Source organism: Aythya marila (genome assembly GCF_965140915.1).
Source record: "Aythya marila genome assembly, chromosome: 2".
In the NCBI taxonomy this organism is placed as follows: domain Eukaryota; kingdom Metazoa; phylum Chordata; class Aves; order Anseriformes; family Anatidae; genus Aythya; species Aythya marila.
This window is the reverse complement of record NC_139043.1, coordinates 85,505,442-85,520,852: the sequence shown is the minus strand read 5'-3', so window position 1 is coordinate 85,520,852 and position 15,411 is coordinate 85,505,442. Positions and strand designations below refer to the sequence as shown.

Genomic DNA, 15,411 nt, shown 5'->3' with positions numbered 1-15,411 from the left:
CAGACCTCCTTAGCAGGTTGAATTATACATACTGACCTGACCATGGTCATGTCCTGGGCTAAAAGGAAAAACATTGCCAGCAGTTTGAGGGAGGTGATCATTCCCCACTACTCAGCACTGGTTAGGCCAAATCTCTAGGGTTGTGTCCTGTCCTGGTACAAGACAAATATGAACTTACTTGGAGTGAGTCCTGTGAAGAGCCACAAAAACTGTTCAGCATCTGGAGTATCTTTTGTATTAGCAGAGGGTGAGAGAGCTGGGACTGCTCAGCTTTGGGAAGAGAAAATGCAGGGGAGATGTTATCAGTGTGTCTAAATACCTGATGGTGATGAAAAGGGAGCCATGTAGTAGTGCCTGGTGCCAGGGCAAGATGTAACGGCCACAAATTAAAACACACAATTCCATCTGAATGCTGGAAAACACTTTTTTTACTGGAGGAGTGATGACAATCACTGGCACAGGTTGTCCAGAGAGGTTGTGGAGTCTTCCTCCTTGGAGATACTGGATGCAGTCCTGGACAACTTGCTCTAGGTGGCCCTGCTTGAGAAGGGGAATTGGACTTGATGACCTCCAGAGGTCCCCTCCAACCTCTGATTCTGTGATTCTGTGGTATCTCAAATGTGTTATTAGGTAGTTCTTGTACAAGAAGAATGCTATCTAACCATCTGGAGTCTTAGATCTTTGATATAAAGGCACATTTTGTATAGAGGGTTCTGGCATGAGGTCTCAAGAGTGTTGCAGGCCTGCTGTTGTTACGTTGATGGAGAGCTGGGAGAAGTAGGGCAGTCCCTCCAGAACCTGCAGCATCGCCCACATCAGTGAGTGCATCCACGGAGATCCCTAGCTCTTTCTGCAGAAGGGATCAAAATCCTAATATATATTCATTTGGGAAAACATGACTGTAAGGAAGGCTGGGGAATGATCTCAAGCGAGCAAGTTCATCCTGTTGTTCTGGCTGTGGCAAGTATAAATTTTAACAGGCGCCTGGGATGACAGCTCTGCCCAGCTCTTACTCAGCTGTAGGATGAAGGCTCCCTCTTAAAGCCACCTCCTGATGTGGTGCTGTGCTCACAGATGAAGTGATAGCTCAAGTGCTCTTGTAAGCGCTGTTCTGCTAGAGTACCTGTACTGAGAAACACTCCCAGATTCTATCTCTCTCTCTTCTCCCCACTTCCACAGAATATATGCTAATTTTTACTTCAGAAAAGCTATTTAATAGAAATGCTTATAGTTTCTTTTTTATTATTCATTTTATTTGCTTTTCTCAACCTTCCTGGTTTCTTTGATACTGTATTTTGAATGCATACATTTATTTCTAGTTTTTATTCAGGCACTATACCTGGTAATTTTGTTTGACCCTTAGAGCAATTTAGACTTGCTTCCGGTAATTTCTAGTGCAAATCTAATAGCTGCAATAGAAGCTTTGGAGCATTTTAGAAAGATTTTTGAATTCCCAATGATGGGAATTCTACTGTGGCACTGTTTATGCTGCTCCAATGGCTATTTTCCTTTGTTTTTAATGTGTACCTATAGTTTCGCACTTTGATTTTGTCTGACAGTATCCAGCCTTCAGAACTTACTCTATTTTTTGCTAAATGGTTTTCTACCAGTTTTTGGTAGCTACCAGTTTTTGGGCACCACATAGGTTGTGTTAGAGTTAACCAAATCTAGAATCAGAACTAGCAATTTCATTAGTGGGAACAAGAATTAAATGTTTATGTCAGAAGAACAGGACTGGAATGGGAACAGAGGGAAAAATGATAATTGAGTAACAATGTTATGGACACTGCAGTGAAAATTTGCTTTGTAAATTTAAGCGTTGCAATTAACTGATGGGCAGAGGCACAATAATTTAAAACTCTAGTTTCAGTATGAACTTGTATAGAGCAAGGAACTACACGGTTATGCAGAGAATAAAATACTATTGCGACTTAATTTATTATGGAACTAATAACACTAGCAGGTATTTTTAGTGCTGGTATTGTAAGCAGGCAACCTCTGTACACATTCTTTAGGAAAACAGAAAGACCAAAAGGCAGTCTAATCCAGGAGATTGTCTCCAAAACGGACAATTGAGAATGCTTAAGAAAATAGGTTTCAGTTTTGGAGACATATAAATGTTTCTTATCCTGATGGACCTCTGTAGTTTATTGCAGTAATGGAATCCTGATTGAGAAGATTTATTTCATAGGACCTTTCACTTCCCTACCTCATTTATGTTCTCATTAGACTCCTTTTAAATTTGAGGTACAGGTGCCTAAGCGTTATAAAATTAGCACCCAAATAGTCCGAGTGAAATTATTTTTATTGCTTTGGACTTCAGTCTGTTTGCATATACTATACAATCATTTGGATCTCTTCTGATTTTCCACTTTAAAAATGCATTAATTATAGATTACTTTAGCATTCTGTGCTGTTCTGTAGCATTTCATGGCAGGGGTTGGAACTGGGTGATCTTTAAGGTCCCTTCCAACACAAACCCACCTATTGTTCTGTGATTCTTCTGATGGGGATGCTGCACGGGTTTAGCCAGAGTTAAAGAAGCCTGTTTTTAATTTTCCTGTGGTATGGGAAGACAGGATTTTGGTTTTAACTACATCTTTAAATCTCTTTCCTAATGGTTGTAAGAAAAAAAAAAAAAAGACATTTTATGAAAAATTATTTAGGTAACATTGAAGACTTTATCAACTGTCCTTTACAGAAAATGTTAGTTGTGATAATCACAAATCAGTGCTGCTGTAGGTTTCTGTTCTTAATATGTATGGGCAAAACAAAAAAGGGAAGCAAAGCAAAGAGGAAGGATGTATTCTCTCTCTCTGGTGCTTTTCACTAGTCTCATCACTGAAAAAACAAAGGCATAGTTTATTGCTTTTGGTCCAGGTAGAGACTCAAATCACTGTAAACACATGCTGTTGTTGGACTACATAGTGTTTTGTGAAGTTGCCTTTCTCCTTGCAGGAACCTGTCAGTGTTGTAACAGGGTAAATCTGTCTTCTTGACTAATTAGACTCTGCTATGCTTGAAACAAAGCCAGTGAGATGCAGCAGAAAGAGGAGAAATAAAATGAGGAAGAGAATGATAAAAGTGAGTTACAGAGTGAACCAAAGTCTTCCTTTCCTGGTTGTGTGCTCAGGGATAATCTCAAGGCTGGTGGAGATAATGGTAGCTCAGTCCCTTCTTTCTGTACCAAGAAGGACCAAAAATTGGTATGGATCATTGGGTCACTGCTAATTGTCCTTGGGTCACTCCTTCCAGATCCTGTGTCCCTTTTCCTGATCCCATTCAATGAAAGAAAAGATTCTGAGGCATGGAAAGCAACCAAACAGCAGACCGTAGGCAATCAGATTATCTTTTGATTATTTCAAATGTGAAGTTTCTTACCTTTTCGGGAATCTTTCATCTTGTCATATTAATCTGTGACTTTAGCAGCACATTTATAGGACCCTTATTGCACAGTCATTTTAATTTAAAGTATCTGCTTTCCTGCAGTAAACTTGTTTTTATTCTACCCTATTTTGCTAATGGTTGTGGTTAATTTTTTGGCAGAGGCTGTAATGAATATTTGTTTCCTGATGCCGTTTAAGCCCAGACTTCCACACAAAAGAAAGGGATTATTAGTTCGAAAGCTCCCTGTGATCAAGAACAAGGGATGATTTACAGGGTTGTTTACTACCTACTACGATAATCATTAGGAAATAAAATTTCATGTTTAGTAAAAGTGACTGTAGTAAGAGTTTATTGTGGACATAATTTTGTTAAGTAAATCACAGAAAAATCTTTTCTTCTTGTTTTTTTTTTTTTTTTTTTTATTCTTGAGATTTATGATGTACCCGATACTCAAAAAACATTATTTTTATATAGACTAAAACTTAGCTTCTTTTGTATTATATCCTGGCGTTACTGAAAATTGAACTTTCCTCTCACAACTCCCTTCTAACTAGTAAATCATTCTACAATGCTTTCCGTTCATAGTCTAGTTGGACTTTCAGTTCTCATTCTGAATTACCCTGCTTTATTTTAAAGCCAGGGAAGGTACTGTGTCATACGTGCTTCTTTTTATTCACTCTCTCTCTCTTAAATAAAGTGCATTAAAGTCTAAGCATAAGGACATAGGAAACTTCCTGCAGGGTCAGAGTCATGGTCCATCTACTACCATATTCTGTCTGTGAGAATGGCAAGAGGAGCTGCTATTAAAAGACAGCACAAAGCTGGATCACTTCCTGTGGTCTGTTCCCTTTGTACTTCCCCAGCATCCCAAGTGGTTCTAGAAATGTCAGAGGGTACATCCCTGCCTGCTCTTTTTATTACTGGTTCATGGACAAGTCGTCCAGGAATTTGTTTAATCTCTTTTTTTAACCTACTGGTGCACGATGACCTCCTGCGGTGGTGAGTTCAAAAAGTTCACAATCTGCTACATAAAGATGTACTTTCTTTTCATCTGTTTTAAATCAATCTTCTACTAGTTTTGTTGAATGCCCTTTTGTCCCAGTATTGCAGGATTTGGTGAACAACAGGACCACCTTTTCCTCATCCTATACTTTCATAATTTAAGACTTTTCAAAGGTGTTTCAGAACGGAAGGTGATTTTAGCACTCAATGAAATTTTTGTTTTATATGGGGAGCTAATTTAGTTCTTTGCACATTGCCTGGCTTCTAAAAGTCTGAGTCAGCAGATTGACTTCTGGAATTCAGAACACGTAGAGTGGCAAAGACCTTTATGTATTTGCATCAGTTACTCTGGCTACAGTTTTAACATACAGTTTATAGCTTTTATAAATACCTTTCTGACACTTTAATACATGCATTGTATTAAATCATGAATATAGCGTTTGTAAAAATTTTGTAAGATTAGTAGGTCCTGCCAATTATACCATGAAACTCAGTTATGTTTTCAGAAAAAAACTAGTGTAGCTTATTTTGTGCTATGATGTATATAGACAACCTTTGAAATCAGTAGCCATAATTCAAGTGTCTTTCTTTCCAAGGGAAAAAAAATCTTTAATTACCTATTAATACTCCCTTTAAACAATTAAGGAGGAGGATGATATTGAAAAACCTCTGAAAGCAATCGTATAATGGGTTGGCCCACTTAATGTGAATGTTTGTAGTCTGTTTAATTATGGGAACAGGATCTTGGATTTACATTCAAAAGTGACCTCTATTTTCCTCAGAGTTTTGCTGTCATTACACTTGTGTGTCATAAGCTGTCCTGAAGAACTACAGATATTTCATGAACTATTGTGTCACTACTGCTGTGTGTCTAGAGCAGTGCTTTCCTCTAGGTTCATACTGAAACAAAACATTTGGATTTACGTGTCTGCTTCAGTGTCAAGATGTCATACTCCCCAAGGGGAAATTCTGGTCAGAATAACATTGAGTGATTTTTGCATACGCCAAGCCAGTTATGATTAACTCTTTAACACAGTCTTATAAGGGATGACTAGCTGGGGAAATTGTGAGTCATTGTTGGAACATAATTTGTATAAAATGAATGATTAATATCTTTGTTATACAGTTCTCAGTAGAAAGGCGACATCCCCTGAGGCATCATATTTGCAAGGAAGGACAGTTTAAAGTGTCAAAAATGTTAAACTTTCTGCTCCAGATACCCCTCAGAGCTAAGGCTACGCCACTCAGAAAAGAAACTGACAACAGCAGGGAGAAAAGGTTTCTGAGAATGGTCTGGTTCCACAGGCTCCAAATCCTCTGCAGTATGTGCTACCCCAGTCCAAACCAGTGACTTTTCCAACAGTCATGTCTGTGAACCACCAAGTATTATCTACTTCATACCCGTTCTCCCAGGTCACAGTCACCAGTATGATTCAGATAAAATCTGGATAAAATCCGACACTCAAGAACAATAGGCAAAAGCCCTGTATATCCCTCAGTCAAAGCAGGATACCCACCTGCTTCTCTGTAAGATGTTACACCAGTGTTAACCAAAAGGGAATACTATGTGCCTTGATGCATAGCATCAGTGCCCGAGGTTCACTCAAGGATACTCATCTCCAAGGTGTAGAAAATGACAAGCTTTTCAGAAAAGTCTGAGAATCCAATTCCTAAAGCAGTCCAAGTTCAGATCAGGACAAAAGGCATGTTTCGACTAGGCAGTGGTAGTGATGACTCACATCAACGATTGCTTCCAACACAGTTTCAGAACAGCGACAGGCTTTGTGGTTATGGCACGCTTTGTTGGAACAGCCTACCTTTAACAGCGTCAAAAACAGTGCACTGTAAATTAATACTGTTTTTACTGATGGATACGCACACCAAATGCACACATGCAGTGACACACTTTGGCAACTGTGCTTTAGCTTTTGGTTGGCTGTGAAGTAGTCAGGCAGTTGGACTTGATCTTTGAAGGTCCCTTCCAACTGAATCCTATTCTGTTCTGTTCTGTTCTGTTCTGTTCTGTTCTGTTCTATTCTATTCTACTCTACTCTACTCTACTCTAACTCTTGCAGCGGAATAGTCAGGTCCTTCAGAGCTTGGCATTGCTGTGTTTTAATGTCTATAACAGCAATTTTTCTGAAAATTCTTGCAAAAAGATCATGAAAAACGTCAAAGGCTTCTATGCATTTTGCAGATGATGACTCAGTCCAGAAAGCCTGCCTATTTCCACCTGAAGAACCACCTTACATAGAAGCCTTTGAGTATCACCTCCTATAGTAATAAGCTTAAATACAGTGACTTGAGAAATACATGGTGTGTTCCCAAGCTTTATGTACTACTTATGTCTGCTCTGCAGATGAAGGGTAGAAGCATTATATTTCCGGGTACCCAGGGAGAATATTCTTGAGCCATGGTGAAATCAAAAGGGAGCCTTTGTGATAAATGGAGCTCTTAAGTCCTTGGGTCATTAGACCATTACTGGAAATAGAGAAAAGGGGTCACCAAGAGTCAAGAACTATCAACGAGAACAATTCCCATGTGCATTTCAGTGTCTTAGCAAGCCAAAGATGGCAGGTACCTCTTCTGCTCTGCCACAGCATTTTCATACCCTAATTTCAAGATTGTGCACTGGCTGCTTTCCAATGCACATTAAGCATCTGGTGTTTATCTATATGAAAATATAAGAATTAACAGATCAATTTGTCGTCAAGAGTTCTCTAGCCTGGTTCCAGTCCAGCTAAGCCTTTTTAATGTTGAGTAACTGAGAATTTGAGGTCTGAATGTGTAGTGTCAAGTGGGGTTGAAACTTCTGAAAAGTCTCCGTATTCGTATTTGTGGAAGGTTAAAATTCTCCATTTATTTTAACCATAGAAAGTAATGGAGTGCCTTACAGAAAGGGTAGTTGTTGATAGCAGTATTACAAATGTGTGGCTGACACAGTGTTATTCTAGGTACCAAGATGAATACCACTATAAATATTGCAATATACCAAAATATTTTCCTGTGCTTAGCAGTCTGTTTTATGTTGAAATTGAAAAACAACGGCATCATATTATACCTTAAATCCACTAATGAGTTTTAGTTTATACCTAGCGTATACCTCACAAGTCAGATGGATTGTTTAGTCTGGCAATACAGCCAAGCCATATTCAAGTACATAAAATATGCAAGCCCTGCTTTTTGGAAACAATCCAGTTAGAGAAGGATAATTTTTTATTTTCTAATCACGAAGTTCTCACAAATATGTAAATGACTTCTGCCCCCAAGTCGATTAGAAAGCTAAACATGGAAACAATGCAACCTTGTTTCCATGAAAAGTCCCTGGGACTTGGAGGCATTTGAAATACAAATCCATCTCCCAGGACTAGGATTCTTCTTCAAACCATTTTTTTTTTTAACAGGAAACATGTCTGAGGCAGCGGGTCTTATATGCCTGTAAGGTTTTTTTCCCTCTGGTATCCAGCCATGTTATGTCCATATTACAGGATCTTTCACTTCCATTCTTACCACCTAACTCATTCAGCCTGTTCCCCTACGCTGCTGCCTGTTTTTGTGACATAGAAGAAAATGAGATTGCTTTTAACATGATTTGTTTTCAGCAAAATCACATTTGCTGTTACTTATGTTTGTCGTAACTTTCAGTACATGTGCTTATGAATTGTTTTATTATTTGGTCTGTTACTGCTCCAGGAATTGAAGCTAAACAGGAATTGAAGCTAAGGAGTTGTTAACTCCTTAGCTTTTCTTTTTCCCAGCCTTTCAAAGGCATATTCTGTGCTTCCTTCTTCCAGCCTGCCAGAACTTTCTGCATCTTTCCCAAATTTTCAGATTATCAGTTAGCTCTCTCAGTATCCCAGATGATTTTTACCAGGCCAGGATACTTCGAAAACACCATGCTTACATAATCCTCTTCTTACCCAGACCAAGTTTTTAGGCTCTTTTTCTTTGCTGTTAGTTTCATTAGTATCTGATCACGGTTAAAGCTTTAAGGAAGACTGAAACTGAAGAGATGTCAAATGCTTCTGTTTCCTTGTGCTGTCAGCTGATAGTCTGGCTGACACATTTCCAAAACGGTCTACTACGGTATGCAAAATCTGTCTCCCAAATCCACTTATTCTTTCTCCATATGTGGTGGACCTTGGAATGTATACATATCATCAAATACGTAATCTTTTCTATGTGTAATGAAGGAATACCTTTTCCTGATACAGTTTGGGTTGTGTATTTGGAGAGTTTGTTCCCTACAGTGTGGATACCAGTATCTTTTTCTAGGAAGCTAACTGTAAATTCTGCTTATGGGCTGTGATTGTGTGAAGTTACTTTTCATGTTGTGTAAAAAACGTTGTGTTTTTATTGAATTTGACATACATCATCTATATGCACATGAAGTATAATCTTGTTAAACCAGAATGCTTGTCTCAATTTTGGCTTTTTGTATAATCTAACATTTTATTAAATTGTAAATTTTTAGTGCATCAAGATGAATGAAATTTCTCTGTATTGCAATTCCTTAGACCCTGGAGTGGAGTGATTTGGCAAATGAATTGTTTTGTAAGGCAGCTTACCATCAGAAACCACTAGTCGCAGGGGAGCTACACTCTAAGTGTACACAGGGTGGTTAATAAAATTAAACTTTGAAAACATAAATTTAGAGTTAAATTTGAAATGCTAAATAAATTGGAGCACTGTGAAGTTCTTGAACCAGTAAGTGGTATCTTGAAACTGCACTTCTTAAATTAAATATAATGCCATTTTTCCAATACTTTCTTAAATTAATTCTTCCTAAATCAATTTTCTGCAGTGGCTAACAGTAACTTTCCTATAAGAAAAAAAGATAAGTAACTTTATGCCGATGATGTTCAAAATGAAATGCTACTTTTTAAATATTATTCAAGAGTGAATTTGACATGCTTTTTTTTTTGTCTTTCTGTCTTGCACAGGTGTCATTTTTCTTGTTCATTATTTTCGTGGTGTATACCATGCTGCCCTTCAACATGAGGGACGCTATAGTTGCCAGCATCTTGACCTCTGCATCTCATACGATTGTGCTGAGCGTCTGTCTGTCGGGTACAGCTGTTGTAAAGGAACACTTGGTTTGGCAGGTAGGTGCTTTTTGGAATTAATGATTAATTGCACGCTGAATATCCTGGTAAATGAGACCACAAGTTTCTCAACTGGGGCTTGGCTGTATAAATTTATGTCTCTCTTCATTTCTGAATTGCCACAGACTTAATTCATCGTTAGTCATTTTCTAATCACGGGGGTGTCAGTAATGTAATGTCTTGCTGAAACCGACCTGAAGTGATAGAATCTATAGCCACACAATGCTTACCAGTGTTAAAACTGACATTGATCAAAAAAGTATGTGATGCAACCATTTTCTAGTAGGTGCATTACCACTCAGCTCTGTATATATGCTCTGTGTGTGTATGCTCTCCTTGCTTGCTTGCTGCTCTCCTCACCTCATCAAAGACTAACTTCTAAGACAAAGGAATTTTCCAGGTAGCAGTGTTATCTTTTACTCAAAAATGCACTGAGCAGCGAAAATGCTTGACCCATGAATGCTTGACCCTGTGGTCAGCTGGGTTACCTTTCTTGTTGGAAAGAGATTGTCCTCTTGAAGTCTGATGTAGGACTTGTCCTAATTTTGTAATTCTCAGCCTTTTATAGGAATTTTACAGCCTTGTCCTGGCTGGGCCCACTGATTGAAGAGGACAGGCTGGCTGCAGACACCATGGCATTTAGAGAATGCACCGGTGTTTGCAGTTGGGTTTTGGCTTGTAACTAAACTCTGATACTTGTACTACAGGACATGCCACAGACAAATATTTTTAAAAAAAAAATCCTAATAGTAGGTTTTTTTTTTTTTTTTCCCTCCCTGTTCTGCAGAAGAACTTTCAAATGGTGAAGTACAACAGTTTTTATTGTGGTACTGTGGTGACCCTAGCTGTCATTACTGGAAATCTCTATTTTAAGGAAAAAAACAGATTTCATTTTGAAAAGCATGTACGTGCTCTTTTCTATCTTTGTGTCATTTTAGGGAAATGGAATTCTTTTAACTTTTGCATCAAAATGGCACCGAAGCTTAGAAGTAAATGCATTTTTATAAACATATCAGTAGAACAAGAAAACCATTCAAGTTACTTCAGCCTTATTCAAAAAAACACTGTGTCTCAGAGCATAACTTCAAAACTGCAGTGATTTTACAAAAGTTGTGCTTTGTAAGTTATTCAGGGAAATGCATTTTATTTCCAGACATAGCTGCAGACCCGTGTTATCTGAAGTATTGAAACTGAAGTCTGAAAACCAATAGATGTTCTAAGATGTAGTTTTTGATAGAAATTTTCAAATGGTGAGATATGTGGTTTTACTTTTCTTCTCCTGATTTGGGTTAGTTGTGTGCTTGTTGCTGAGGCTGCTGAATTGTGCTGTATGTTAAACAAGAACCATGGTGACCATGATTGATAATTGTAGTGGAATAAATCAAGGAGGATGTTATTTCATGTTGACCTATGGGCTTTGTTTAGGGCATAGAAATGTATTAATAAGTTGGCAGCTTCTTCCCTAAAATGTTTTGGTATGGTGTTGCTCTTGGGAACATTTCTTTATTTTCCTGTCTATCGTTCTAGCCCATTAAAATTCGGTACAACTGAAACTGGACTTTCAGAGATGTTACTTTTTAGACACAGTATGTCTCCAGAATCAAAAGAAGTAAATTATGGGCTCTGTTGTACAATTAATGTCTTTTATCTCTTCTGCAACTTCCAGTTTCATTTGGAAAGAGTGGAAGTCTTTGAGCAGTTTGTAAATTTGTTAAGAATATTTAATTTCCAGAATGTTATTAATTTTCTATTCCCTCTTTGCAAAACGTATGAAATGTTCTGAATATTTTGGCAGTTAACTGAAGGTACTGAGCACACCACGTTCTCACGGATGTGTGGCAGGGACGGAGTGCTGCACCACAGCTCATTGTGCCCTCTGGACTCTTTTAGATTACTGTTGTTTATACTTTGGAGTGTAAGCAGAAAAATGTTTGTTTTGTGTTCTTTGTGTTTGAAATCTGGACCACAAACAAAGGATTGCGTTAGCGATACTGATTATATTAAAAATGGAAATAACATGTTTGTCAATGATGCACCTCAGGTTGGTATAGGATAAGTGTGTGTAATTTCTAAAAAACAGAAATGGGGTATGGTTATTTAAAAGGGTCATGCTGTTGAATCTTTTTCTTTTGGGGGTGGGAGGGGAGAAGAATTTTGTGAGGCCTGAAATGAAGTTCTTTCACAGAGCTCAGTCACTAAAGCACAGAGATGAGAAAATAGCAGTAGACTGAGTTTTGAAAGCTTAAAAAAATCATTCAAAGTTGAGTAAATCCATGGTTTGGGAGATACATTCAGATTTTACAAAAATATATATATTATGATTTCAGGGCTACTGGTTCATCTCAGGAAAGCAGAAGAAAAATCATAATGCTGTTAGCCATGAATTGTGCATTTTCTTTCTGGCAGGATTTTTTGTTTTTTCCACAGGTAGAAAACTAGTAGCACACATTTAAGAAGCAGAAAGTAGTATAAAAAATCTGCTGGTGGGTAAACAACAGATATTATAGCATATGTGTCATGTATATATGGCATATATCCTTCTGTAGAGACTGCATGCATTTCCTTTATAACTACTTTCTTTGTATTGGAAGACTGATTAATTTCCTTGGAGCTTTCTGTTCTCTTGGCTGAACAAACTCAGTTCTTTCAGTCTTTGTATAGCAACTTCTGCCTTCTAATCCATTTGGTAGCCCTCTGCCTGACCCCCTCCAATTTTTTAGCGTCTTGCAGTGACTCTGGTTGGTATCCCATAGCATTTTGAAAGTTAAGCATACCTTCAGTCCGTCAGCGGAGAAAAATTGATGTTCAGAAGTACATGTATGTTCTTATGTTGAGCTTAGGCAGACCCTATTTTGCTGGGTTTGCTGCTCTAAAGTTTTACACCCAAAATTGCTTCATTATAACTGAAGTACTTAGCATGCTTTTGATTATCCAGTGCTGGTAGCAGTCAGAGGTATTGAGGTAAAAGGCTCCTGCTGAGGTAAATAATTCTTCAATACTCTCTGCTGGTTGCATGAGCTAGTTTCTGCTTGGCCCATGCATGTCTTTTGGGGAGGAAGGATCATCCTTAGTGTAAAAATTGTCCATGATGGAGATCTTCCACAAGCCTTGACTTCTTTGTCCACGGTTGTTGACTGCTGGTGTTAAAATCATGTTCCTCTTTACTGGTAGGAATTTGTCTAGCCTTTTCATCTAGCTTTCATCTGTTAGAACGGGCAGACCCAGTAGTACCCAATTTCTTTTTCTCCCATGAGAGTATTTCTAGACTACCCTGAATTCAGTTCATAACCTTTTATGTTAGTAAAATAAATGGGTTGCCTGCTTTTATACTAGCTCAGCCTTGCATCACTTTCTCATCTCTTCTCTGAGTCCTTTCTTGTGCTTTGCCAGCATCTTCCTTGCCACGTGGATGTTAGCCCTAGAGAAACATGCCAGGAGAAGCTGCAGTGGTGCCAAATGCTAATCGGGGACTCAGTCCACAAAGAGATTAGTGTGCTGTGGTGCTCAGCACAGAGACACGGGTTCTGCCATAAAACACCCAGCTAGCCTCCCCAGAGCTGAATGCACAGCAGTGGGATCTGTGGCAGGGAGGAGGAAAAAAAGAGTCCTGTGTTCCAGCCTCAACTTACAAAAAAAAACCAACTGTGTATGTATGTTTTTTTCTATTGACAATTTTAATCCTAGCCCTATCTAGTCCAGGACTCTGCTCCCTCTTTCCACATGAACATCCTACTACTATGCAGGGAAGCTGTAACATGGGGTTCCTGCTGGCACCCTCATGATTAGGACCGCTGCAGGAGAACACACCTCTAGTTGTGCCATTAAGGCATTTGGCTCAGAAGACTTAAGCAACTTAACATCCCTTACAGTTACTGCTGGAATGAGAAGTATTTCACTGCCATCCCTTGTTACAAACACATAACCTGTTTCTCCCCAAACCAGAGCAGATTCTAATCACATACTTGTGGGTTTCCTTCTTTATTAACTGCCCAGCTGTTCTGATCTTGGAATGGGCTGATACTATCAATAGAGGTCATTTCAATAAGTTAAAAATAAGCAAAACAATATCCTTAAATGTACTAGAAGGTTCCACTTTTCTTTTTCCCTATGTTATATATGAGGGGTGTGATTTTTTTTTTTATTTTAGTCTTTAAAAAAAAATGTTTTTACTCTCTCAGCAAACAAAGTTGTCGCTTTTGTAATCTTTTTTCACTAGCTAGCCTAAATATTTTCCAAACCTTGTCTAAATTGCTACAAACTGTCACTCAAGTCTTTTTCTTTAAACAAGTGTTCCTTACTTTTTTTTTTTTTTGGCATCTCCTGGCAGCATTGTAGAAGTGGTCCCTACTAAAGGCGCAAATTTGTATCAGCATGCATATGTACATGTGTATATATACAAATTATTTTGGACGCTGTTCAAGAATGCATACAGCAAAAAGAAACAAATTGTAATAATTTTTATATGATTATTGTTTGATTTTTGCTTCTGCTGTCAGCTCCTTTCTCTTAGCGTGGATAAACTCTAAGATAATGCCGAATGAAAATTTTGTTAATTTCAAGAACATTTGAATTGGGAAATTCCAAGGCCACATACACAATGTCATGTGCATTTACCATCATCTGGGCTGAGGTGACCTATTATGACATGGATTGTATCTTCTGTGCTAAGGACAACTAAAGATGAACCTACTACCCTAGTCTTATGTGGTTTGCTGGTGTGTGTGTGCTAACTAGAATTCCAAAGGATGTTTTCTGTTTGATTCCTGATACACAAACTTTCAGGATATTTTTTTTCAAGCTTTGTAGTGACTAAGAAATTGGTATTATTATTTTTTAAATAAAGTTAAATTCCTTTTTTCTACCTTTTTTTCCCTCCTGAATAGGACACAGGAATTGATTTTTGTGGCAGGTTTGGCTAGTCAGCAGTCTGCTGTTAGGGTCCTAGTGCTTGGCTTATGAAGTGTTAAAGCCTCAGAGAGCTTTTAGGAGGAGTCCTCCCTTGAACTAACCCCCACCCGTGTAGCTGCCTCTGCCAGTCTGAGAGACTACAGTGGCTTATGCAATCCTGGCCCAGAAACCCACCAGCAGTGTGATTCTTCTGGCTTGTGTTTTGTGTCTTCTGTCTCTTTCCTATTTTCTGGCACTGCCAGTGGTTTTCCACTGTGTCAGTTTTCTTCTGAATTTTAAAAAATAAGACCTGCTGGGTGTCATCTGTCTGGACAAGTCACGTGCCTTTTCAAGGGAAACTGGTTAGTCTGATATGAACTGTATTGTGCAAAACTCTGCTGCAGTTTATCCTGTTTAAAGTATAAACTTTCATGTTTTTCATGATTTTTTCCTTCAAAGATTGTTCAGAAGTCTCACATACCACTGAAGTGGGGCTGACAGGCCTGTAATTGTTAAGACCCCTGTGTTCTTAATGCAGCATCAGATTTGGTGTCCTTTCATCATGTATTTAAGTCATGCACTGATGGACCTTTCGCAACAACTCACTACCTCTGACAGAGTGCCCCTTCTTACCCTGTCCTGCAAACCATGATTGCTGTGGGGAGGCTGACTGCAGTAGGCAGACACAAACCCAGACAGCACCAGCAGCTTCATCCTGCTCCCCTCTCTGGCTGGACAGGGTGGAGGTCTCACTAGTGACAATACACAGGCACGCACATACATGTACGAGGTGGGTCCCCCCTTAGCGAGTGGGGCCTGGGCAGGATGTCCCTTCTGCTGATTCCTTCATTTGGGCTCCCACCTGCCTCTGTGCTCCTCTGGGCCTCTGGAGGTGGGCTGCTGGCTGCTGGGATGGTCCTAGCAGCGAGGGGGTGTTATTCAAGCCATCTGTCTGTGCTCCTCTGTCTGTGTGCAGCTTTCTGTTGCTTAACCTGTCAATAATTGCATGATTATTTCTAGCTAGATTCAT

At 38.8% G+C, this 15,411-nt stretch overlaps 1 protein-coding gene across 1 annotated transcript in view; it reads left to right on the top strand.

Annotated features, from left to right (window-relative positions):
* ADCY2 (adenylate cyclase 2) overlaps positions 1-15,411 on the top strand; it is a 212,804-nt gene that overhangs the window by 66,022 nt on the left and 131,371 nt on the right. Inside the window, exon 3 of the mRNA XM_082753106.1 lies at positions 9,333-9,494. Within this exon, the coding sequence (XP_082609232.1) occupies positions 9,333-9,494 (162 nt within the window). The remainder of the gene's footprint in view (positions 1-9,332; positions 9,495-15,411) is intronic.